This window comes from Papio anubis, chromosome 10 (assembly GCF_008728515.1).
Source record: "Papio anubis isolate 15944 chromosome 10, Panubis1.0, whole genome shotgun sequence".
Classification (NCBI taxonomy): Eukaryota; Metazoa; Chordata; class Mammalia; order Primates; family Cercopithecidae; genus Papio; species Papio anubis.
The window spans coordinates 19,455,464-19,479,000 of NC_044985.1; the positions used below are offsets into that span (position 1 = coordinate 19,455,464).

The 23,537-nt window shown below is 41.2% G+C and overlaps 1 protein-coding gene across 1 annotated transcript in view; it reads right to left on the reverse strand.

The window, feature by feature from the left end:
* Positions 1-23,537, reverse strand: part of MAP3K19 (mitogen-activated protein kinase kinase kinase 19) — a 65,794-nt gene that overhangs the window by 19,707 nt on the left and 22,550 nt on the right. Inside the window, exons 4-8 of the mRNA XM_021923533.2 lie at positions 20,914-21,010; positions 15,444-15,522; positions 14,244-14,503; positions 6,394-6,437; positions 808-3,261 (exon numbers count right to left, since the gene is read on the reverse strand). Coding sequence (XP_021779225.2) covers positions 808-3,261; positions 6,394-6,437; positions 14,244-14,503; positions 15,444-15,522; positions 20,914-21,010 — 2,934 coding nt within the window. The remainder of the gene's footprint in view (positions 1-807; positions 3,262-6,393; positions 6,438-14,243; positions 14,504-15,443; positions 15,523-20,913; positions 21,011-23,537) is intronic.

Here is a 23,537-nt window from a genome sequence, read left to right on the forward strand (position 1 = left end):
GTGTACTATAACCTGAGTTAGCGTTCAATACAGAATATTTCAGCTTAACTACTGTTTCTGTCTTTAAAATTTCAGTTTGGGAGGCTCGTGTACTTTAGTGAAAATGATAACAAAGAAAACCCGACTATCTGTTGATCTTCTTCCCCACTCCATGCCCACTCCCATGCCAAACAAAATTTTTTAAAATCTTATTTCAGGATTTTTGCTTACACTTCCATGAGAACAATGGCTGAGTCTTGTACAGCACTATGCTCCTAGTTCTTGGCCCACTGCCAGAAACACAGTAGGCATCAATAATAATTTTGCATTAAAGTAGTGAATCATCTGACAGCAAATGCTCAGGTGTAGGGACTCTAAGAAATGCACATTTCATGTCTTCATATGAACAAAATGGTGAGCCACTTCTGGACCATGTTCATTTCTTTCTATCTCACATACCTAGAGCAATGTCTTGCCTATAATTATCTCTCTGCTGACAGTTGGAAATGATATGCTGTTGATTGAAAATGTCATCATTGAATAAAATACTGACCTATTTGAATGGTTTTGCTAAATTAATGTAACCAAACTGATTTCATTGCAATGTCAAGCTAGCTAAATTCCAGAAGTGAGGCAGCATAGTGAAAACGTCTTAGCCTGGGAGTCAGAGGACCTGAATTCCAACCTTGTGATCCAACAATGAGACCTTGAAGAAGCTATTTAATTGTGTAGGGTTTATAATTCCTCATTTGAAAATAAGGGGTTTGAACCAGATTATCTCTGAGGTCCTTCCCACCCCAATGAATCTCGGATTCTAATTTTACCAACCTGCATTTTGACATTTGTTGTCCCTCTGTCCATTTCTTTTGGGGTACTTCCTCTCTGACTGAGGATACGATTTAGGTCTTCAGGATCTGTTCCATTTGCCATTTTTTGGCAAGAGTTGTTATCTTTCTCATCAAGAGCTAATAACTCTGCAGCTAGACAACCTAATAATTCATCTGTCAATTCCTCATTATTTACAGAGTCCGGAATTGCTTGGGAAATTGAATTTGTGCCATTTAAAGTTTTTCCAAACATTTGATAAGTGATTGACTTATTTGCTAAACTATCATGATCTAAATAATGTATCCAATATTGATATGTCTGGGAAGATGCACTTTCTTGTTTTTCTTGGAAAGAGAAATTTGCAAGTGTTTTAGATTGATCTGAAACACTATCAGACTCTAGATCATTAGTTGAAATTTGGCTGGCATTTACTTTACTAAAAGATGCTGTATTCTGCTTTTCTTGCTGTACATACTTGTTAGAATTCTTCTCACTGGGCACTGCCCAGCTGTTTTCCGAAGGGATAAATGGGATCTGGTGATGTAGCTCTTCAAGTTCTTGCAGATCTCTGAGGCTTGTGGTGAGTATTTGATTGTTAGAAATGTCTCTATCGCCCGTAGACTCTTCCACAGAAACTTCTTCAACAATGGATAAATCTGAGACAGGAGGGAATTCATTCTGTTTCATGGACTGCTCAGGTGTCTGAGCCCAGTTCATGGGATGAATTTCATCTTTGGAAGATAGAAACTCATTTCCTGAAGACTTTATCTGCCAGTCTGGTTCTGAAATACCATCACCGTTTTCAATGTCACGTAGGTTGCTACGTACAGCCTTGGAACTCTTTTCTTTAGAAATTAAGCCTTTGTGCTCTTGTTTAATGCCAAATGAAGTCTTTGGGGGTTTCATATGTGGTTTTTTCTGAGAAAGTCTTGTTCTGATATTGCTGCTCCTCTCACTGTGTGAAGATCGACATTTATTGGTGATACATCTGCCTGATGGAGCCGAACATATCTCACGGTAATATTTGTTTTCATCCCTTTCAGCCTCTCGCACATGACAATAAACAGGGGTCCCAAACATTTCATAGATTCCAGGTCCATTAGCAGCTGAATTGATTTCTTGGAACATATCACTATACTTAAGATCTAGGTAATTTAGTCTTGGCTCTGCCGGTTGAACAGAGAGAGGAACACATGACTTTTGTATTCCTGGATTTTTACATATGCAAGGAAATGATTGCTTTTTAGGTTTCTGAGTCCGGTGAGTTGATTGCTTCTTTGCTATCTGTGGCATTCTCTTTTGAAACCTGGGCATTTGCCAAGGCCTGGGGTCAACAAGTCCCAAAGCAGGGAAAATTTGTGCTTTTATGCTGGTTTTATGCATGGTAGGCTTAATGGGACCTTCAGTAGAAATCAGGAAATTCGGAGGTGTCTTCTTAATTGTCTTAGTTTTTGAATCCAACTTACTTTTATGGGAATTCATCTCAGGCTTGTCATTTTCTTGGTGTACAAGTATGTTGACACTATGGTTGTTATGAATGGTTCTCTTTCTTTTTTGGAGGCTTGGTTTGGCTATTACTGGTTCCTTGGGGCTTCCATCCACAGGGAAGGTGATGTGGATAAGAGGCACCATCCCACTCATTTCTGGTTTGGCTCCTTCTGCTATTGATATTTTTATGTTTGTCTCCATGCTGCTACGACCTTCCGGGAGTTTATCAATGGGGTCATCAAAGAATACATTGGATAAGCTTTTAAGTACAGTACACTCTTCTAAAATATTGTTTGGTTCCATTGCTTCACCTTTATGTAATGAAGCTCTTTTTGAAGCAGCTTTATTATTTCTCATCTCTTCATCCTGGCTTGGAGTTATTTCTGAATGCTGGGCTTCTTGGAACTTGCTTGGAATGGTACGTACTATTTCTGAATCTTGTTCATAGTTTTTGGCTACTGACCTCTCATTCTTTCTTGATGAAAGATATTGAGAGTTCTCTTCTTCAGCTTTTCTCGGTTTACTCCCATGGCAGTCAATATCCTCTTCCCTATCTGCAGGAACATTGCCTTCCTTCAAATTCTCAAAAGACACTGAAGACTGCCCTTTTTCAAGGTGGATGGTTTCAATTTTGTTACATTCTTCTATTTCCTTGGATTTCCAGTTCTCCTCCATCTCCAGGCATTGTCTGTGATGGTTAGCCTTAGGAAAAGAGCATATGTTTCTTGACCAAATGAAGCCATCAGAAGACCTGAGAGTCGAATCCATCAACAACTTAACTAGGGCTCCTGGAGGCTTATTTGTTGGGCTAAGCTCATCAGATTGACGAACAGACGCTGAGAGCTTAGGCACAAAAGATGTGAGGCTTGGAATGTTTCTTTCTTTCTCTTTTGGAAACTTGTGATTTCGGGGGATACTAAGGACACCAGATCGCGTGGGCAAGAGTGACAGTGGTGGCAGAGGGAACTAAAAGGAAAGAGAGAAAAAGCTATGAATGCAGAAACATATATAAATATCATGCTAACTGGTTTAAAGTAGTCTAAAGAGATTATAATATCCTCTTAAGGAAGGCTTTTAAAGTACAAAGCTAGCCTGGAGATCACGATTTTTTTTTTTTTTTTTTTTTTTTTTTTGAGACAAGGTCTCGCTCTGTCACCCAGCCTGCAGTGTAGTGGAATAATCACAGCTCACTGCAGCCTTAACTTCCCGGGCTCAAGCGATCCTCCCATCTTAACCTCCTGAGCAGCTGGGACTACAGGCGTGTGCCACCATGCCCGGCTAATTTTTTAATTTTAGTAGAGACGAGATCTCTCTATGTTGCCCAGACTGGTCTCAAACTCCTGGCCTCAGGCAATCCTCCCACTTCTGCCTCCCAAAATGCTGGAATTACAAGCATGAGCCACTATGCCTGGAAAGATCACAATTTTTAAAACTAAAACCTCATTCCCAATATTTTTTTTAGAACCAATTTAAAACAACACATTTTTTTAAGGTTTTAAAACAATTTTTTAATTTTTAAATATTTTTTATTATACTTTAAGTTCTAGGGTACATGTGCACAACGTGCAGGTTTGTTACGTATGTATACATGTGCTATATTGGTGTGCTGCAAAACAACACATTTTAAAACCAGAATTATTATAGATGCAAATATTCATGGTTATATATTTTTAAACGAAGGCCCTATAATGTAAATGGTAAAATTTAAGATAAGAAGCATTTTATTTCTCTTCCTTTTTCTTTTTACTTTCCATAGAATTGATTTAAGATTTTTGAAATCCCACTCAGAACAGTTTAAAGTTGTTGTTAAAATACCTCAAAAATTACCAGTTATTGACTAACTCAGAATTTGTATCTGAAACACAACTACTTACCATCATTTTGCTGAATTATTTTGTGAATGAAATGTACACGATTTCATTTTTGTGGATGAAAGGCAAATGGATGCCTTTCATTTCTCCTTTGCCCTCTATTTTCAAACTAAGCTAGTTTTTATTATCATCCTGTAGAGGTCAGTGTAACCCAATGTATAATATTAAGCTTTGTGGGCAGTAAGCTATGAACTCCTTAACTTTATGCTTCTTTTCATTGTGGTCTTTTCCTGTGTATACAGACTCAGTACCTATTTATATCACAATATTTAAAGGCATGGGTCATGGGTAGTAATTGAGAAATATATGTTTAATTTTCATTCTATTGCCACGTACGTGTAAGAAGGAAGGAAATGGAACTTGACTCTAGAAACTTAGGCATTAAAAGTAGATGAGATGTAGTGTAGGTCCCAGTTTTACTGTCTGGATGATTTTCCCCATTTCTTCAAAATGACTTAGGAAATAAAGGCAGATTCACCCAGTGCTTAACCATCTGCCTAGTAATGGCCATTACATTTTTTTAGGTCAATAAATTTCTTTTTACAATGCTAAGCAGTACCTATGCATAAGTATTTCTCAAAGGCTCATAGGAAAAGAAGGGTCAGGTAGTTGAGAAACTAAGAATTGCAAGTATCTTCCCAAAAACTTATAAATTAGACAACTAGGAAAACCTTTCCACCACTGGGGGAAAAAAAAAGAATTGCCTAATTTCTAGATAGGTTGAAAAAAGACAAATTAAAATATGTCTGGCCAGGCGTGGTGGCTCATGCCTGTAATCCTAGCACTTTAGGAGTGCAAGGCAGGTGGATCACTTGAGGTCAGGAGTTCGAGACCAGCCTGACCAACATGGTGAAACCCCATCTCTACTAAAAATACAAAAATTAGCTGGGCGTGGTGGCAGGTGCCTGTAATCGCAGCTACTCAGGAGGCTGAGGCAGGAGAAATGCTTGAACCGAGGAGGTGGAGGTTGCAGTGAGCTGAGATTACACCACTGCACTCCAGCCTGGGCAACAGAGACTCCATCTCAAAAAAAAAAAAAAAAAAAAAAAAAAAAAAAGTCTAAGGGCGCTATTCAGCTCATTACGTAGAGAACAGAAACACTCCAGAAAAGCACTGCACCTGGCAAGGCGTAATTTTCCCAGGAATGATTTGCTACTCTAGGAACTACATGTGAGTTGTTGTTTTTTCAAGAAACACAGTTGACCCTTGAACAACACAGCTTTAAAATGTGCAAGTCCACTTATGTGGATTTTCTTCCTCCTCTGCTACCTCTGTGACAGCGAGACCAAGCCCTCCTCTTCCTCCTCCTCAGCCTATTCAACGTGGAGACAATGAGGATGAAGACCTTTATGCCGCTCCACTTCCACTTAATGAAGAGTAAATATATTTTCTCTTCCTTAGGATTTTCTTTTGTTGTTGCTGTTTTTTTTCTTTCTTTCTTTTTTTTTTTTTTTTGAGACGGGGTCTTGCTCTGTGGCCAGGCTGGAGTACAGTGGCACGATCCCGACTCACTGCAACCTCTGCCTCCCAGGTTCAAGCAATTATCCTGCCTCAGCCTCCCGAGTAGCTGGGATTACAGGCGCCTGCTACCACACCCAGCTAATTTTTGTATTTTTAGTAGAGATGGTGTTTCACCATGTTGGCCAGGCTGGTCTCGATCTCTTGACCTCGTGATCCACTGCCTTGGCCTCCCAAAGTGCTGGGATTATAGGCGTGAGTCACCGCACCTGGTCCCTTATGATTTTCTTAATAACATTTTATTTTCTTGGCTTTTTTGTAAGAATACAGCATATAATACATATAACACACAAAATATGTGTTAATCAACTGTGTATGTTATCAATAAGGCTCTGGTCAACAGTAGGCTATTGCAGCCAGGTGCGGTGTCTCACACCTGTAATCCTAGCACTTTGGGAGGCTAAAGGGGAGTATTACTTGAGGCCAGGAGCAAGACCAGTGTGGCCAACACAGTGCGACCCTGTCTCTACACAAAACAAAACAAAACAAACAAAACCAAACAAAACAAAAAAACCGGTAGGCTATAAGTAGCTAAGTTTTAGGGGAATCAAAGGTTATGTGTGGATTTTTGACTGTGTTGGGGACATCAGTGACCCTATTCCCTGCATTGTTGAAGGGTCAACTGTAATTGCTGAGGATTTGGTTCTAAATTAGTTGATAGAGTTTTTTGGTTTTAATTCTCAGTCAATAATGCTAGCACTAATCTTACCTCGATGCTTTGGCCACTGTACTTCACATCAGAGGTCGAAGACTCTACAACAAGAAAAAAAATAACTGTATATTCTTAGTAGTAGAGAGAAAACAGTCTCAAGCCAGAGTCTGCGGGTGAAGTAGTGCAGATGCTAAGGGGTCTGAGGAAAAGCTGTAGATATTGGAGGCTTCCCCTGTGGAATTCACACAGAGGTGAACTCATTACGCCAAACTTCAGGCTACTGCCACTAGCAGGGGTTGCTGTTTTATATTTCTATCTCTATTCTGAGAGAAAACCCGAGATCTCTGGACCACAGAGAAGACCACTGATCACTCACAGAACATTGTAATGCCAGTTCCCCACATCCCAGTTCCTCACAGGGCAACGTGATGAGAGCCGGGTGTCGACCTGCGTAGCTGGTAGAGTTGCATCACAGGAGAGAGCCCTGGAATGATGAGACTCAGGGGGTGTATTGGGTGGGTGGCACTTTAGCCCGTCTTTCCCTCCAGAGAAAGAGAGAACTTTCCTATGAATTGTAAGCAAATGCCTCCAGGAGAAAGGCGCCTCTGTGTTTTATTACCCTAGAATATAAGCAAACAGCTTTTGGGGAAATCAGTCTCTAAACCTCTCTGGAGCAATACACTAACTTCTGAGGCGTTTTTGCTGTTCAATCATCTTCTGACTGGTTTCCTAGTGTTTTTTGCTTAGAAAGCCTGAACTGTGCAGAAATGTGAACATATTCTTGTATGTGTCTCCCAACAGTTGTTTAAACTAGATCAACCACAAACTCTGAAAGGTGAGTGTGAGGAAGACTCACCCAGGTAATGAGATGGGACTTACTAGGTAGTATAAAACCTGGAAGTTGTTCTCTTCTTACCAAAAAGTCAGAATGATCCCCAAAACCCCACGCACCACCACCACCACCACCTCTGCATAGTTTGGACTGTCTAAAGCTGAAGCCAAAAGCTCCAGTGTCTCCAGGGTCAAAACAGAAATGGATGAAGTGGGACAGCAAGGCACAGCAGTAAATGGAGATCATATGCCCCAACTAAAGGGGCATCATTACCCAGCTCTCAGTGACGTCATCCAATCCAGATGGGTAATCCAGCACTGCTAGATCTTCCAAGAGAAGCCAGAGAGCTGCAGATTTTTTTTTTTTTTTTTTTTTTGAGACGGAGTCTCGCTCTGTCGCCTAGGCTGGAGTGCAGTGGCAGGATCTCAGCTCACTGCAACCTCCGCCTCCTGGGTTCAAGTGATCCTCCTGCCTCAGCTTCCTGAGTAGCTGGGATTACAGTCACCTGCCACCACGCCCGGCTAATTTTTTGGTTTTTTTGTTTTTTTTTTTTTCAGTAGAGACAGGGTTTCACTATGTTTTGGCCAGGCTGGTCTCGAACACCTGACCTTGTGATCCACCCACCTCAGCCTCCCAAAGTGCTGGGCTTACAAGCGTGAGCCACCATGCCCGGCCCAAGCTGCAGATTTTATGTGAAATCTCCTTCCCCTACCCTTGCTTACTTATTTGAAAGTTTTATATTTTTAATTTTTTGTATAGACAGGGTCTTACTATATTGCCCAGGCTGGTCTCAAACTCCTGGGCTCAAACAATCCTCATACCTTGGCTTCCCAAAGTTCTGGGATTCCACGTGTGAGCCACTGGGACTGGCCTCCCCTCCCTGGTTTTTCAATGTTGTAAGGGTCAAACAAATGTCTGTAGGTCCATTTCAGCCACAGGCTGTCATTCTGAAGTTTCACACAGAGAGAAAAAGACTTCTTTAAGATTTAACACAGTAGAAAAGCCAATCCCAGGTGAAAAACAAGTCACCTAAGAGGACCCCAACAGGAGGGGCCACAGGCATTCCCCTTGGACACAGCTGGCCATGGCACCCCCACTTCATTCTTAATGCATTTACTCAACAATTATTTACTGAGTGCCTACTGAGTGGCCAACGCTGTCCCAGAAGATGGCAATTTATAGTTGTGAGCAGGAAAGACAGATCTTTGCTCTTTGCTCCCAGGGGTTGCATTCCAGAGGTTGAGGTTTTCATTGAAAAGATGTTAGAAGTTAATCCAGAAATACAATTGAATATAATTTATAGTTGGATACATATGGATAACATCCTGAGTTTTTTTTAAAAACCCCTTTCAAATATTCTTATTAATATTTGGATAAATATTATCCAATATTGGTCAGGAATTATATGGGGTAAAGACTTCTGGTGGGAATGCAGAGGCAAGATCTTTCTGGTAGGTAATTTGACAACATGTGTCAAAGCCTTTTTTAAATGTGTAGAGACCAGCCTGAGCAACATAGCGAGACTCCATCTCTACAAAAAATGTTAAAAGTAGCCAGGTGTGGTGGCATGCACCTGTACTTCCAGCTACTCAGGAGGCTGTGGCGGAGGATCACTTAAGCCTGGGATATCGAGAATGCAGTGAGCCATGTTTGCAACACTGCACTCCAGCATGGGTGACAGAGCGAGACCCTATCTCCAAACAAGTAAATAAAATAAAATGTGTACAGAGTTCCAATTAAAAATGGCAGCTTGAATTTACAAGCTTTTCTCCAGTCCCTCCACAAATCACACTAAAATCACAGTAAAGGAATTAAAAAATGTGTAAAAAGGACAAAAAAATAAAAACACCCAAATGATAAAACAACAGATGAGCAGTATCAACATTTTGGACAGAGAAAACTATATGGACGAATAATAACTGATTGAGTTGTCAGCTTTCTATGTTGTGCCCGATGCTTGCAAGGGGAGAGCCCAACCAGAAATAAGAATCTCGGAAAGGAATGGGAACTGAAGGTACCTCCGAAGACAGGGATGCAGGCAAGACTGAAACGAGAGGGTGCTCATAAGCCTGTGCTGGAATAAGTCCCAGATTCCCTGCCCTGTCCACTATGAGGAGTTACTCTTCTCCTTTCCTGCAGATGACTGGAAATTTACTCCCTGGAGGGCTTGAAACAAAGAAGCTAAGGAGCTGGGTATGGCTGAGAGCAGAAATGGGGTGCTGGAGTGAAAATATGAGGATTAAGGAGAAGTGTACACACGGAAATATGAACCCCATTCAGTGCCAAGAACATTGCCTCTAATAACCTGCAGGCAGGCACTTGGATTCTCTCTCTGGGGAAAACTAGCCAAGAGAAAAGGTCCATCAATCTATACAAGCGGACACTTGGGAATCCCTCTACCAATCGTCCAGTTCTCCACCTATTCAACTCCCTTGAGGCCCATTCAACAAGCTCACTCAAACATACAGAACTTTTTAGTGAAACCCTTTAGATACAAATAAACAAGATTCAACTGATATGTAGGGAAACGCTCCAATATGAAAATACAGAGAACATATCAAACTGAAAGAAAGGAGCTCAGAAGAATTAGAGACAACAAACAAACAACTCTGTCATTCAAATTCTCCATGTACCCTTTCTCAAGAAGCTGCTGGGAAATATGCCCTAGTAAATGAGGATTAAGTGAAGCAGGGAAGCCAGACAAGGTGGCTCAAGCCTGTAATCCCAACACTTTGGGAGGCCAAGGTGAGTGGATCACTTGAGCCCAGGAGTTCAAGACCAGCCTGGGCAATATAGTGAGACTCCATCGCTAAAAAAGAAATGTTTTTAAAGTAGCTGGGCCTGGTGGTGCATGCCTGTATTCCCAGCTACTCAGGAGGCTGAAGAGGGAGAATGGCTTCAGCCCAGAAGACGGAGGTTGCAGTGAGCTGAGATCGCGCCACTGCACTCCAGCATGGGTGACAGAGTCAGACTCTGTCTCAAAAAAAAAAAAAAAAAAGGAAAGGAAGATTAAGCCACATATCCAGTACACAGGGATTCAACACAGCAAGGAGGCAAAGGAATTCCCAGGATGACACGAAGGGAATCTCAGATGGGCGGCTGGGCAGTAGATCCAGAGAGCAGGTGGTGTGGAGTAAAACTGGAGGCCAGGAGGGTCCAGGAGCAACGTCTCCAAAAACAAAAGGAACCGACAGATTGCCTGATATCTAATCACCTGTATTGAGATTTGTTTTACAGGTGCAATACCCAGGATGGGATGAATTAGTAACAGATATACAAAAAGTAAGTAAATGAAGAAATGAAGTGGTTATTACTAATGCTGAGATAAATACAATGTCTAAAAGGAGAGGAAATGTAATCAACACACTATGGAGCTCAGCTGCAAATAATATTTTACCTTAGTCATAATAACAGAGACATTGAATATGGATTTCAAAAAAATAAACACAGGCCAGGCGCGGTGGCTCACACCTGTAATCCCAGCACTTTGGGAGGCCAAGGCAGGTGGATCACGAGGTCAGGAGATCCAGACCATCCTGGCTAACACGGTGAAACCCCGTCTCTACTAAAAATACAAAAAATCAGCCGGGCGTGGTGGCGGGCGCCTGTGGTCCCAGCTACTCGAGAGGCTGAGGCAGGAGAATGGCGTGAACCCGGAAGGTGGAGCTTGCAGTGAACCGAGATCGCGCCACTGCCCTCCAGCCTGGGCGACAGAGCGAGACTCCGTCTCGAAATAAATAAATAAATAAACAAACAAACACAAAGATTGGGAAAACTGGGCATTGCTTGTGTGTGAGGCAAGTAATGTAAAAGTAATAAGTCTTAACAGATGAAGCCCAAACTGGACAATCAATAAATACCACTCTAAACATGATATGTAGCCATTTGAAAGCATACACTAGAAGAAACAGTCTTGTACTAGCTGTACTTTTTTTTTTTTTTAAGAGATGAGGTCTCACTCTGTCACCCAGGCTGGAGTGCAATGGACTAATCATCATCCACTGTCGCCTTGGGCTCCTGGAATCAAGCAATCCTCCCACCTCAGCCTCCCGAGTAGCTGAGCTACTAGGTAGCTGTGCACCACCACAGCCACTTAGTTTTTAAAATTTATTTTTATATATGTACTGTTTTTTTTGTTTTGTTTTGTTTTTGTTTTGTTTTTGTTTTTTTGAGACGGAGTCTCGCTCTGTCGCCCAGGCTGGAGTGCAGTGGCCGGATCTCGGCTCACTGCAAGCTCCGCCTCCCGGGTTCACGCCATTCTCCTGCCTCAGCCTCCGGAGTAGCTGGGACTACAGGCGCCCGCCACCTCGCCCAGCTAGGTTTTTTTTTGTATTTTTTAGTAGAGATGGGGTTTCACCGTGTTAGTCAGGATGGTCTTGCTCTCTTGACCTCGTGATCCGCCCGTCTCGGCCTCCCAAAGTGTTGGGATTACAGGCTTGAGCCACTGCGCCCGGCCATATGTACTGTTTTTAGAGGTGGAGTCTGCCTATGTTGCCCAGGCTGTCCTCAAACTCCTGGCCTCAAGCTAGTAGTGCTCCTCCCTCGGACTCCCAAAGTGCTGGGGTTACAGGCGTGTGCCTGTGCACAGCCAGTACTTCTTATTTCTTTTTCTTTTCTTTTCTTTTTTTTTTTTTTTGAGGTTTCAAGTGATCTGCCCGCCTTGGCCTCCCAAAGTGCTGCCCTGGACCTGATTATTATTATTATTATTATTAATTAAAAGTGCATTTGTAATGGCTATGCGCCAGGTATGATGCCAGGTGCGTGGAGGTTGAATGATTCTTACTTTTGTAATCCGGTGAAGATGAGCACATAAACAAATAGTGACAATTATGCTTGATTAGTGCTACGTTGTAAGTAAGATCAGGAGCCTATAGGGGAACAAAGAAATGGCAACTCATCCAGTTTTGGGATGTTCAGGAAGACTTTCCAGAGGAAGTGGTTTCTAAGACAAAACCTGAAGGATGGCATAATGCCTCAGCAGAAAGAACAGTAGGTGCAAATATTCACATGCATGTTTAAGGAATAGAGGGCATTTAGTGTGCTAAAGTTTATCATACTGCTGAGGAAGAGTGGCAAGCTATGAGATTGAAAGAGGCTGTTGAGGCTGAACACGGTTGCTCACGCCTGTAATCCCAGCACTTTGGGAGGCCAAGGTGGGAGGATCACTTTAGCCCAGGAGTTCAATAACAGCCTGGGCAACATGGTGAAACCCCATCTGTACCAAAAAAATAGCCAGGCGTGGTGGCATGCACCTGTAGTCCCAGCTACCCAAGAGGCTGAAGTGGGAGGATCACTTGAGCCCAGGATGCAGAGGTTGCAGTGAACCAAGATCATGCCACTGCATTCTAGCCTGGGCAACACAGCCAGACCCTGTCTAAAAACAACAAAACAAACAAACAAACAAAAAACGCTATCGAGATTTGGGAACTAACTTTGTAAACTTCAAGGAGTAAGAGTCTAGGTCCACTTCACAGTCCAGATTTCATATGCACTCTTTTACATACAACCCATCAAAACACTGCTTCACCATCATGCCAAATGAAACAAGCCAGATGCAGGACAAATATTGCATAATTCCATTTATATAAAAGACCTAGAATGGTCAAATTCATATTGAGACAGAAAATAGAATAGTGGTTGCCAGAAGCTTTGGGAGAGTGGGAAATAGAGAGCTATTGTTTAATGGGCACCGAGTTTCAGTTTTGCAAGAAGAAAATGTTCTGGGGATGAATAGTTGTGATGGTTACACAACAGTGTGAATGTACTTAATGCCACTGAACTGTACACTTGAAAATGATTAAAATGGTCAATTTTATGTTACACACATTTTAGCATAATGAAATCAAAAAACATTTTTAGGTGAGGCACGGTGGCTCACGCCTGTAATCCCAGCACTGTGGGAGGCCAAGGCAGGAGTATCACAAGGTCAAAAGATCGAGACCATCCTGGCCAACATGGTGAAACCCCGTCTCTACTAAAAATACAAAGCTTAGCTGGGCGTGGTGGCATGCACCTGTAGTCCCAGCTACTTGGGAGGCTGAGGCAGGAAAATCGCTTGAACCTGGGAGGCAGATGTTGCGGTGAGCTGAGATCACGCCACTATGCTCCAGCCTGGTGACAGAGCGAGACTCCGTCTCATAAATAAATAAATACATAAATTTAAGCACTGCTTCATTTAAATTTCACTTAAAATGTATCCTTCTCTTAAAATCCCATAATAATTATTCTTTCTTTTTTTTTTAATTTGGTAAGATGCCTCGCAGCTCTGCTGGCATGCAGTCTTCCTCATTGTGACAAATCAATGAATGTAACTTGTTGGATTATAAGGTTGTTCCTGGTGGTTTTGGCTGGTTGGTTGAGGACAGTGGTAAGCAAATACCAAAGACAATGTTGCCACAGGGGGAAATGCTGGCATCAGTGCTGCTATCTAACAAATGAATCTTGGACTCAATATAGGTAGAAGTTGGCTCTTAGACTTGCACATTAACTTGGGGATCCAGGAATAAGGCTAAAGTAGACTCAAGTCCATAACGACCCTGGGACCTGGTAGAAGTAAACTCAATACTTCTAGCCAAAGGCATCCACAGCATGGGCCCCCAAGATTCTCACAGATAAACATCAACCAAATATGAGCTCACAATGAAGATTTTCAAACACTCAAGAAAAAAAGTCAACCATAGTGCAAATCAGTAGCATATTGTTAACTGAAATTATCATATCAAATATAGTTTATAAAATAACGTCTGAAATGTTTAAAGAAATAAGCAATGAAATAATCTAAACAATAAGATATTCTCAAAATATTTGTCTTCTATTCCTTGAACAAATATGTAAACATTTGCACATATAGTGTTCTTTCTGCTGGAACATTATGCCATCCTTCATTTTACTTGTTTACTAGTTTATTGTCTGCCCGGCACCCCCATGGCCCCCAGGAATGTAAATTACACAAGGGCTGGGGTTATTGTCTGATATGTTTACTGCTATATCTCCAGCATTTAGAACAGTGCCTGGCACAATACATAAATATTTGTTGACCGAAAGGACTCACTGTGGAATTCAATGTTCAACTTACCTTCAGATTTTCTTTGCTGCTCCTTCAGAAAATGAGGAGCATCTTCTCTGGTTACAGACTTGGAAATGTTTGGTTCTAAACAAGATCTCGGCAGCAAAAAGCCCAAGTTCACATCGCAGAGCTCCCTGGAACTTTCCTCTTTTTGCAAAAGTAAGGGCCGCATGGTCAGCGTGTTTGTCCTGAGCTCCACCATCTCAATTTCATTTGGATGAGAAACTGCATGTGCTTGTGCCCATTCTTGATGCGATGAGGTTATCTGACTAAAGGGGGAGGGAAATGTTTTATTTAAAACTCGGTTGCCACATCTTCTGAATCTCCAGTTCTCAGTCCAGCCTGACATCACTAGAAAGTTTGAAGAACTATTTCCAAATGGTGCTGCTGAAAGGCAAGGCTGAATCCTGAGAGGGTAAGACGTCTCCACCCATCGACTCTTCTCGGCCTCCTCAGCCCTCTGTACCTTCGCCTGGATGGATTAGGTTTCAGCTCACTCTCATTTTCCCAATCACCATTTCCTTGCACAGAGAAATCAGAGACCAAGGGCAGGAATGGGGGATGCACCTTTTTATCTCCACAGGCACTGACTAGCCCAGTGCTTCTCAAACTACCTTTGATGAAGAACTGGCATTTAAATTTTCCAATCGTTGTGAACTGATACTTTTGTAAAATATAAGTGAATTGCCATAAAAAGGGAAGAAAAATAAAAGACATGCAAAAAATAAGCCTCAATTTTTTTTACTACCCAATCAATGAACGTAAGTTATTTGCCAAATTGCTTTGTAACTTTTTTAATAGTCACCCTAACAGCCTGTCCTGACCTTATCATGGACTGGTAACAGGACCGCAGAACCACATTCTAAGTAGCTCTGCCCTGCAGTAGGGTCAGCAAACTACAGCCCAGGGGCCAAATCCAGCCTTCATCCTTTTTCTGTAGCTTTAATTGGATCACAGCCACACTCCTTTGTTTACAAATTATCTATTGCTGCATTCAAATGACAGTTGCAGATTTGAATCATTGCAACAGAGACCATATGGCCCACATAGCCAAAGTGTTTATGATCTGGCCTCTGCCACATACTCTTTATTGTGACCTCTACTTTTAAGCATTATTATGGATTGAATTACTAATAATGTAGGTTGCCACATGAGTATCATTGCTTCATACTTCATTTCAAATCTGATAATTCAAAGAATATTCCTTACTTCCTTTCTTTTAAGTCTTCTTGGCTCATTTCTTGGGGAGGACTGACATCTCTTGGAAAAGTCACAGTGATCTCAACACCTATAGAAACATATCACAGTAGTAGAAGGAAGAAAGTAATGAATTCTAGTGGAAAGCGGGAGACATACTTTATTTGCTTGGCTAATCTCTTCTTAATAATTACAAAATGGACATTAACCAGGGGCTGAGGTTTAGCCATCTTTGTATCTTTCCTGTTCAGAATATGATAGATCCTAAATAAATGCTTAAAGAGCAAAACACCATATAATAATATTTTACAGATGTGAAATAAAGTTTTATAACAAGCTATGTTGTCCCCAGGATGAAGAAAACAGGACCACCTTCTATAAAGTGTAATGGCACCTATCTCCCAGCACTATTGTGAGGATTCAATGCGATCATTTATGTAACACCAAAGATGTTTGCTTGTATTTGTAATTTTGGTCGTTCCATGAAATAATTCCCAGAATAACCCTTAAGAGAGAAAGTTCCAACTTACAGAATACGTGCTTGCTCACAATATAAGATGTCAAGCAAATTTATGTAAAAAACTAGTGTGAATGACTCTAACATTGCCTGTTCTTTAAGGTGTGTTCATTCGTTCCTTTTTTTCATTTAACAAACTTTTATTAAGCATATGCCAAGCCCAGCACTTTGTGCTGAAAACAGGGAAATAAACAAGATGCAGCTGAGGCCCTAGCAGAGCTGATAAGAAAATACAGAATGCAGTGAGATAAGCACTGTGATGGAAGCAAGTGGTGATGTGGGAGCAGAGAGAAGTGTCCTTCCGGGAAGACGCAATGCTTGTCCCGGTAGTCATTTCTACCCATTTATCTGTCAGAGCCATTTATTCACTCAATCTGCATGTGCCTGGAGGAGCAATGGCTGTATGAGCTCCACTAACTGAAGGCTGGGGAAGGAATATCACGGGGAGGATAAGCTTAGAGTGTGAACCAGACATCCCTTCTCTGCCACTTCCTGGGTGACGTTGGGAAAGTTGCTTAATAGCTGTCACCATTATCTAAATTAGTAGATTTTTGTTATTTTAAAAGACTTTGGATATATTTGTTTGTAATACATAGGAGCTACCACAGTGAAAGCATTTTTGTTGTTCAATTTTTATACCTGTGCCATTTAACGAAACAAGTACATTAAAAAAAAAAAACAGTAAAAAATTCCAAAAGGAAAAGTTTTGTTTACCATCAGGCAAATGATAATAGTGTTTACTATCATTTTCATCCAATATTGTGTGTTGTGCTACCATAAAAATGTAGCTAGCTTTGGTTTTCTTAACTTTTCTCAAATAAGACAACTTGATTGCATGTTTTCTAATACTATACAATTGCATGAAACGCTTGTCTAAAAATGAAGTTTCCTTGGAATGGTCCATTGTTTTTTCAGTTTTCAAAGAGCCTATCACCACACTATGTAGCACAAAATGAGAGGCTTGGAATTATTGAGCTGGAAGGAACTTAGAGGTCACCTAATCCAAGCCTTTCATTTTAGAGACAAAGAAACTGATAGCAATGAGTTTGCATGACATGCTCAAGGTCATTCTCCTACTTGAAAAGAAGACAGATGTCTTTCACAACATTTTGGTAGTCATCCTTGAGTGCAAACACCTAGCTGACATGTTAGAGTGAGAAAACCATACAGCATACATTCCTAATAACTAAACTGTCAGTGAAAAGAATGTTCTGGCACAAAAGCTAAATGTATTTAGTTCTTTGCTGTGAAAATTAGAAAACTGACTGTATTCACGTGAACCATATTTAAGAACAACTGTACTTTTGCAGTTGTCAAGAATTAATAGATCCAGAATGCTTTCAAACAAATTTAATGTGCTTAAAATCTGTTCATCAGCTGACTTCTTTTTCAAACCAAGAAACAAAGATATAATATGTAAGAGCACATGTAAGAGACATGTAAGAGAAGACCTACCTGCCTTTCAAGATATGTTAAGAGCTAAGGGCCACTGTCCTAATTGTTGGTCCTAAATTGGAAAAAAGATTATAGAATGCACTGATTCTGAAGTCCTCTAGAAACATACAAATGTTCTCTTTGTTCTGCCTCTTGAATACTGTGAGTTGCTGAGGTTGCTATGGATAAGGCCTCTCGAGCTACCCAGTAGGCCAGGGAAGAGGATGCATTGTCACAGGTAAAAACAAAACACTTGCTCTTATCTAAGCGCATTTTTCACATAATGAGGGTCAATTAACCCTATCAGAAAATATTACCTTAGAGAGAAATTAAAAGGCAACATTTCAACATAGCCACGAATATATTTTCTTTATAGAAGAGGTGAAAATGACATTCATAACCAGTCAGAAAATGATCATTAATTTGTTGTTGTTAGTGTCAAAGCCATTATTAACATAAAAACTTAGAATCTGGCCCAGCCTAGCTGATTTCAATAAAGAAAAATTATTTTCTCCAGAAAAGCCTCACTTTCCTGTTTGTTCTCCTTATTTCATTTGTTACATTTTTGTGGGTACTTAATAGGTGCATATATCAACTGGGTCCTTGTTCTATTTAAATGAATGTGCATATCTGTCTGGATTGTGAGCATGGAGATTCAAAATATTTTGATGCCATCTTCACGTTTTGATGATTTCCTAAATTGTGAAGCTCAACACAGACTTAAAAAAAAAAATAACAACTGTATTTCCAGCCTTCTGCGCTGCTAGATTCAGAAAGCTTACTTGAGAGACTGAAGTATGTGAGTTACATGAAAAAAGATAAGCTGCAGGCATCCTGTGTGCTGATGGGGGTACCAGCAGAGGGAGGAGATTCTTACATTGATAGTGAGAGCGGCTCTTTGGTTATGGCAGAGGTGGCACGATTTGGGGGTCAGAAGCAGCCAGTTTTGAAATGCATTTATGGGAATTCTTCCTGCCAATCCAATCTAGAGCCTTCCTGTTATGGACTGGATGTTTTGAATGTTTGTGTCCCCCACCGCAAATTCATACGTTGAAGTCCTAACCCCTAAGTGTGGCTTATTTGGAGATGGGGCCTCTAAGGAAGAAATGAAGGTTACATGAGGTGTCAAGGGTGGGGCCCTGATCCAGTTGGATTTGTGTCCTTCTAAGAAGAGAGCTCACTCACTTGTGCTCTGCCTGTGTGTGCACAGAGGAAAGACCACATGGGGACAGACCGCCATCTGCAACCAGGAAGAGAGCCCTCACCAGAAACCCATCCCTGCTAGAATCTTGATCTTGGACTTCCCATTCTTAAGAACTGTGAGAAAATAAATGTCTGCTGTTGAAACCCCCCAGTCTATGGTATTTTGTTTTAGCAGCGTGAATGGACCAAGAAAGTTCCTCTCCTCTGGTTTCTCAATGGTATATGAACTTCCTAATATCTTTCAAATTTCCCTTCCTTTTTAACCCAACCAAGCGTAGGTTCTTGTATACCTGCAACTACAAATCCTGGTGAATTTATACTGTATTAAAATATTTTTAAGCCCATTAGTTTTAGGGAATAGGTTCTCTTGTTCATTCATGAAAAGAGTAAATTTATAGGCTCAATTTCTAGTCTACAAGATTTGTGTCTGTTATGTTCTCAGAAAATAGTGTTTGTTTGTGTTTGTTTGTTTGTTTTGAGACTGAGTCTCACTCTGTCACCCAGGCTGGAGTGCAACGGCACGATCTCGGCTCACTGCCACCTCCGCCTCCCAGGTTCAAACGATTCTTCTGCCTCAGCCTCCCAAGTAGCTGGGATTACGGGTGCGTGCCACCATGCCCGGTTAATTTTGTGTTTTTAGTAGAGATGGGGTTTCACCATGTTGTCCAGGCTGGTCTTGAACTCCTGACCTCAGGTGATCCGCCCACCTTGGCCTCCCAAAGTGCTGGGATTACAGGCCCAAGCCACAGCACCCAGCCCATTTAAAGAGATTTAAACCAATATTTAAAATGAATATAATGCACAATAATATCCAAAACACTTTTATTTCAGAATTTGTGACTAGAAAGAGTAGCTAGCTCAACTGAAGTCTCTATCAACTGTGACATGAAATTTTATCAGGAAGAGAATTGCTTCTTCCAAATTTGTAACTCAAGTTGTTAAAAGCTTAAAACTGAAATAACTTAGTGGAGATGCCTCATAAGTATTATGGCTCCCATATGAAAACTAAAAATATTGCAAATCAAGTTTAAAAGAATGACTAACATCCCAAATGGTGAGTTATCTCCAAATTGAGCAGAATAAATGAAATATTGAACCTCCTGGAAGGCGCTTGGGACACCACTAGGCTTCTAAGAGCTTGGCTTTGAAGTCTATGAAAGTCGAAGGAGGACTGCAAGGACTGTTCTAAAGGGTTTCGGGATTTATTTTCTTTCGTTAGCTCTTTCAGGCTTAATGGTGTTCACAATTTTAACGGTTACTAAATTACTCTCGGCCCTTGGCCTAGGGAGGGAAGATTCCAGTGGGCGTGAGCAAGGCAGGCGGCTGCCCAGGAGAGGGCACCATCGCACCACCTCCCGGGAGACGCTACTCGGGAGAGCTGCAGCCTTCTGGGAGGTGCAAAGGGATGAGAAAAACGAGCATCAAAGAGGGCGGCTTCCCTGGCGTGTTAGAAATAGAAGCCAGAAAATTGCCCAGGAGAAATTGCAGCAGTTCAAATAAACATTTACTTTAAGAAGGTTATGGATAGATGACAGACAAATGGGATAGCCGTGGCAACTATGTTCTGAGGAGAGGATCTGCAAATACTTTGTGGTCTGTTAAGTGCAAGGGCACTTACGGTCTGACAGGATAACATGTTTGAAATGGGTGGTGTTCTGGAAGATTCCAGACTTATGGCCTTGTAAATAAAAGACCGAGACTTGGGGACTTTCATGCCTTGTTCATTCCCCCACCTTCCCCTCAGGGACAACAGCTGATGGAGACATGTGTGGCTCTGGAAGGGAACCGATCACTGAAGCTGCTGGAAGATTCTGAGAGGAAGAAAATGGGGAAGGGATGTTATCAGACAAAAAGGAAGGGACAGGGAACGGCTTGGCTGAGCTGGAGTGAGGTGGAATGAAAGAGCCAGAGAGCATTGTCTATTCTGGACAGTCAAGTTGCCTAGACTCACTGATTCAGATGTGGACCAAAAGGTAGTATCATGAGTGGTTTTCTTCTTCTTCGGGCTTCTTCTGTGTTTTCAAACTTATTTATTATTATTTTTTAAACTTTTATTGCAGGAGTTAAGCTCAGGGGTACAAGTGCAGGTTTGTTCCATAGGTAAATGTATATCATGGGGTTTGTTGTACAGATTATTTCATCACCCAGGTATTTAGCCTAGTACCCATTAGTTATTTTCCTGATCCTCTCCCTCCTCCACTCCCTCCACCCTCCCATAGGCCCCAGTGTGTTTTGTTCAAACTTCTACAATGAGCGCTTCTGAAATTGAAGGGAAGCCCACATGATCATGTTATCTTTGTAAACACATTAAGGACTGAAGCCCGATACCTTCTGTCCTGGGTTGCCAGTCCTGTCTACCACCACTGGGATCTTCTTCTTCACTAACCGGTGTGGAACGACTGCAGTCACCATCTTGGTCGAACTCCTGCAGTATCATAAAATTCAAAACTCAGTAATTAGTTATTCGATGTACCAATTTGTTGGCAGAATGAATGTTGATTTTTCTAGGCTAAAGATTCACACCGTGGATTTCTTTTAAATTGGATAAAGTATTTAGGAATAAAATCATAAGAAAGTATCTGCCCTTGGAGCACTAGGCTCAGACAGTCATGGATGTGATTAATTGCATAATCAAAAATGAAGAGCAAAGCTCAAATCACATTGACACATAGAAATTCAGTGTTTTATACTTTATCGTCTCAGTGCCCAGGCTGCTAAGCTGCCCCAAATTCCATCCGGGTGGGTAAGTGGAAAGAATCCTTTGGCCACAGTCACAGTGAACAACCCCAAAGGAACGTGATCTTTTCCATAATGCCTCCCTGGGGCCTCATTTACAAATAGCAACAGTGGAAATCCCTGCCCCTTGTGGAAGCTACAGATAAAACCCTAGACTGAAAGGAGGCAGCAAAGCTGATTAAAGTCTTCCCTATGATGGCGTTCTGATCTAAATCATGGTGCACAACACCTCTTAAACTTCCTTTTCACTCTCCGGAAAATAATCATTATAGTTGAAAACCAACTTGATTTACAGAAAGTACTCCAAACATTTTAAAGAAGAAACGTTTTCTTAGAATTCATTGTTTTTGATAGTTTCCTTCATTACAAGTTATAGCTGCTGATTTTGTGCCTTTAAATTTCTAGAACCATGATAGACCCAAGTAGTAGTTAAAACATCCCATCACAACCCAAATGTTACAACTAGCTGTCTGGTTTCTATGATCTAGGTGGCCTACCTATTTAAGGGGACTGTTGGACAAGAAGTCTTTGCCCTAAGTGCACAAGCCTGTCATCTGAAACGTCAGAGAAGTGGCGAGTCACAAAAATTCTCTGAGAGCTCATTTATTAATTCCCAAGAGAGCTAGGAAATTTCTTGCTTTTCTCTCCTTGTTCATTTTAATTGTTGTAGCAAATAATAAAAGTTGGCCAGGCACGGTGGCTCACTCCTGTAATCCCAGCACTTTGGGAGGCTGAGGCAGGTGGATCGCTTGAGCTCAGGCGTTCGAGACCAGCCTGGGCAACATGGCGAAACCCTGTCTCTACTGAAAATACAAAAATTAGCTGGACGTGATGGCACACACCTGTTGTCCCAGCTACTTGGCAGGCTGAGGCAGGAGGATGGCTTGAACCCAGGAGGTCAAGGTTATGGTGAGCTAGGGTCATGCCACTGCACTCCAGCCTGGGTGACAGAGTGAGACCCTGTCAAAAGAAAGAAAAGAAAAGAAAAGAGAGAGAGAGAGAGAGAAAAGAAAAGTAGAAGAAAAGATAAAGGAAGTAAAAGTAAAACCTGGCCAGGCGTGGTGGGTCACACCTGTAATCCTGGCACTTTGGGAGGCCCAGATGGGTGGATTGCTTGAGACCAGCCTGGACAACATGGTGAAGCCCCATCTCTACAAAAAGTACAAAAATTAGCCAGGCATGGTGGCACGTGCCCGTAGTCCCAACTACTCGGGAGGCTGAGGTGCGAGGATCATTTGAGCCATAGGAGGTTGAGGCTGCAGTGAGCCATGATTGCACCACTGCACTCCAGCCTGGGCAACCGAGTGAGACCCTGTCTCAAAAAAAAAAAAAAAAAAAAAAAAAAATCCAGAGGTAAAACCCTCCATTTATACAGTCATTAAAAATATTTTAGGTATTCAATCATAACAACTTAGTTGTCATACCTTACTTGTATTCAGTAGTTTATACTTAAACATTGTTTTTTAATGTTTAATTTTTATGGGCACATAGGTATATATATTTATGGGGTACAGGAGATATTTTGATATAGGCATGCAATGCATAATAATGACATCAGGGCAAATGGGGTATCACACATCAAGCATTTATCCTTTGTGTTACAAATGATTCAATTATACTCTTTTAGTTATTTTTAAATGTACAATTAAATTATTACTGACTATAGTCACCCCGTTGTGCTATCAAATACTAGGTCTTATTCTTTCTTTTCCTTTTCTTTTTCTTTTTGTTCTCTTATTGGGTTGATTATTCATTTTTTCTAGATTTTTTTTTTTTTGTGCCTATTAACCATCCCCCTTCCTGCCTACTCCCCACTACACCCTTCTTAATACTTTCTAAAGCATTTTCTATCTCCTGGCAAAAGTCAGGTGCCCTATCTCAGACTATCCTGGTTTTCAGTGGCAGATGGGTTCACTCGGCTCCTAGGCTGTTGTCAATTTCACTGCTTATTCTTCTCTGTATTTCAAAAATTCTACCATCATCTGGCAAATTCCTCCTCCTTCCTATCAAATCGCAAAGGGGGATTTATTCTTCCTAGAACATATGAAAATACAAAAAAGTATTTTTTAAAGCAAGATTTTAAAAAATTACCTATAACCTGACAACCAAAGAGCAAACACTGTTAACATAGAAATCATATTTTCTTCGTGTTTCTCCTAAGTATTTAAAAATACACTTGCATCATATAATTTTTGTATCTGACTTTTTCACTTAAG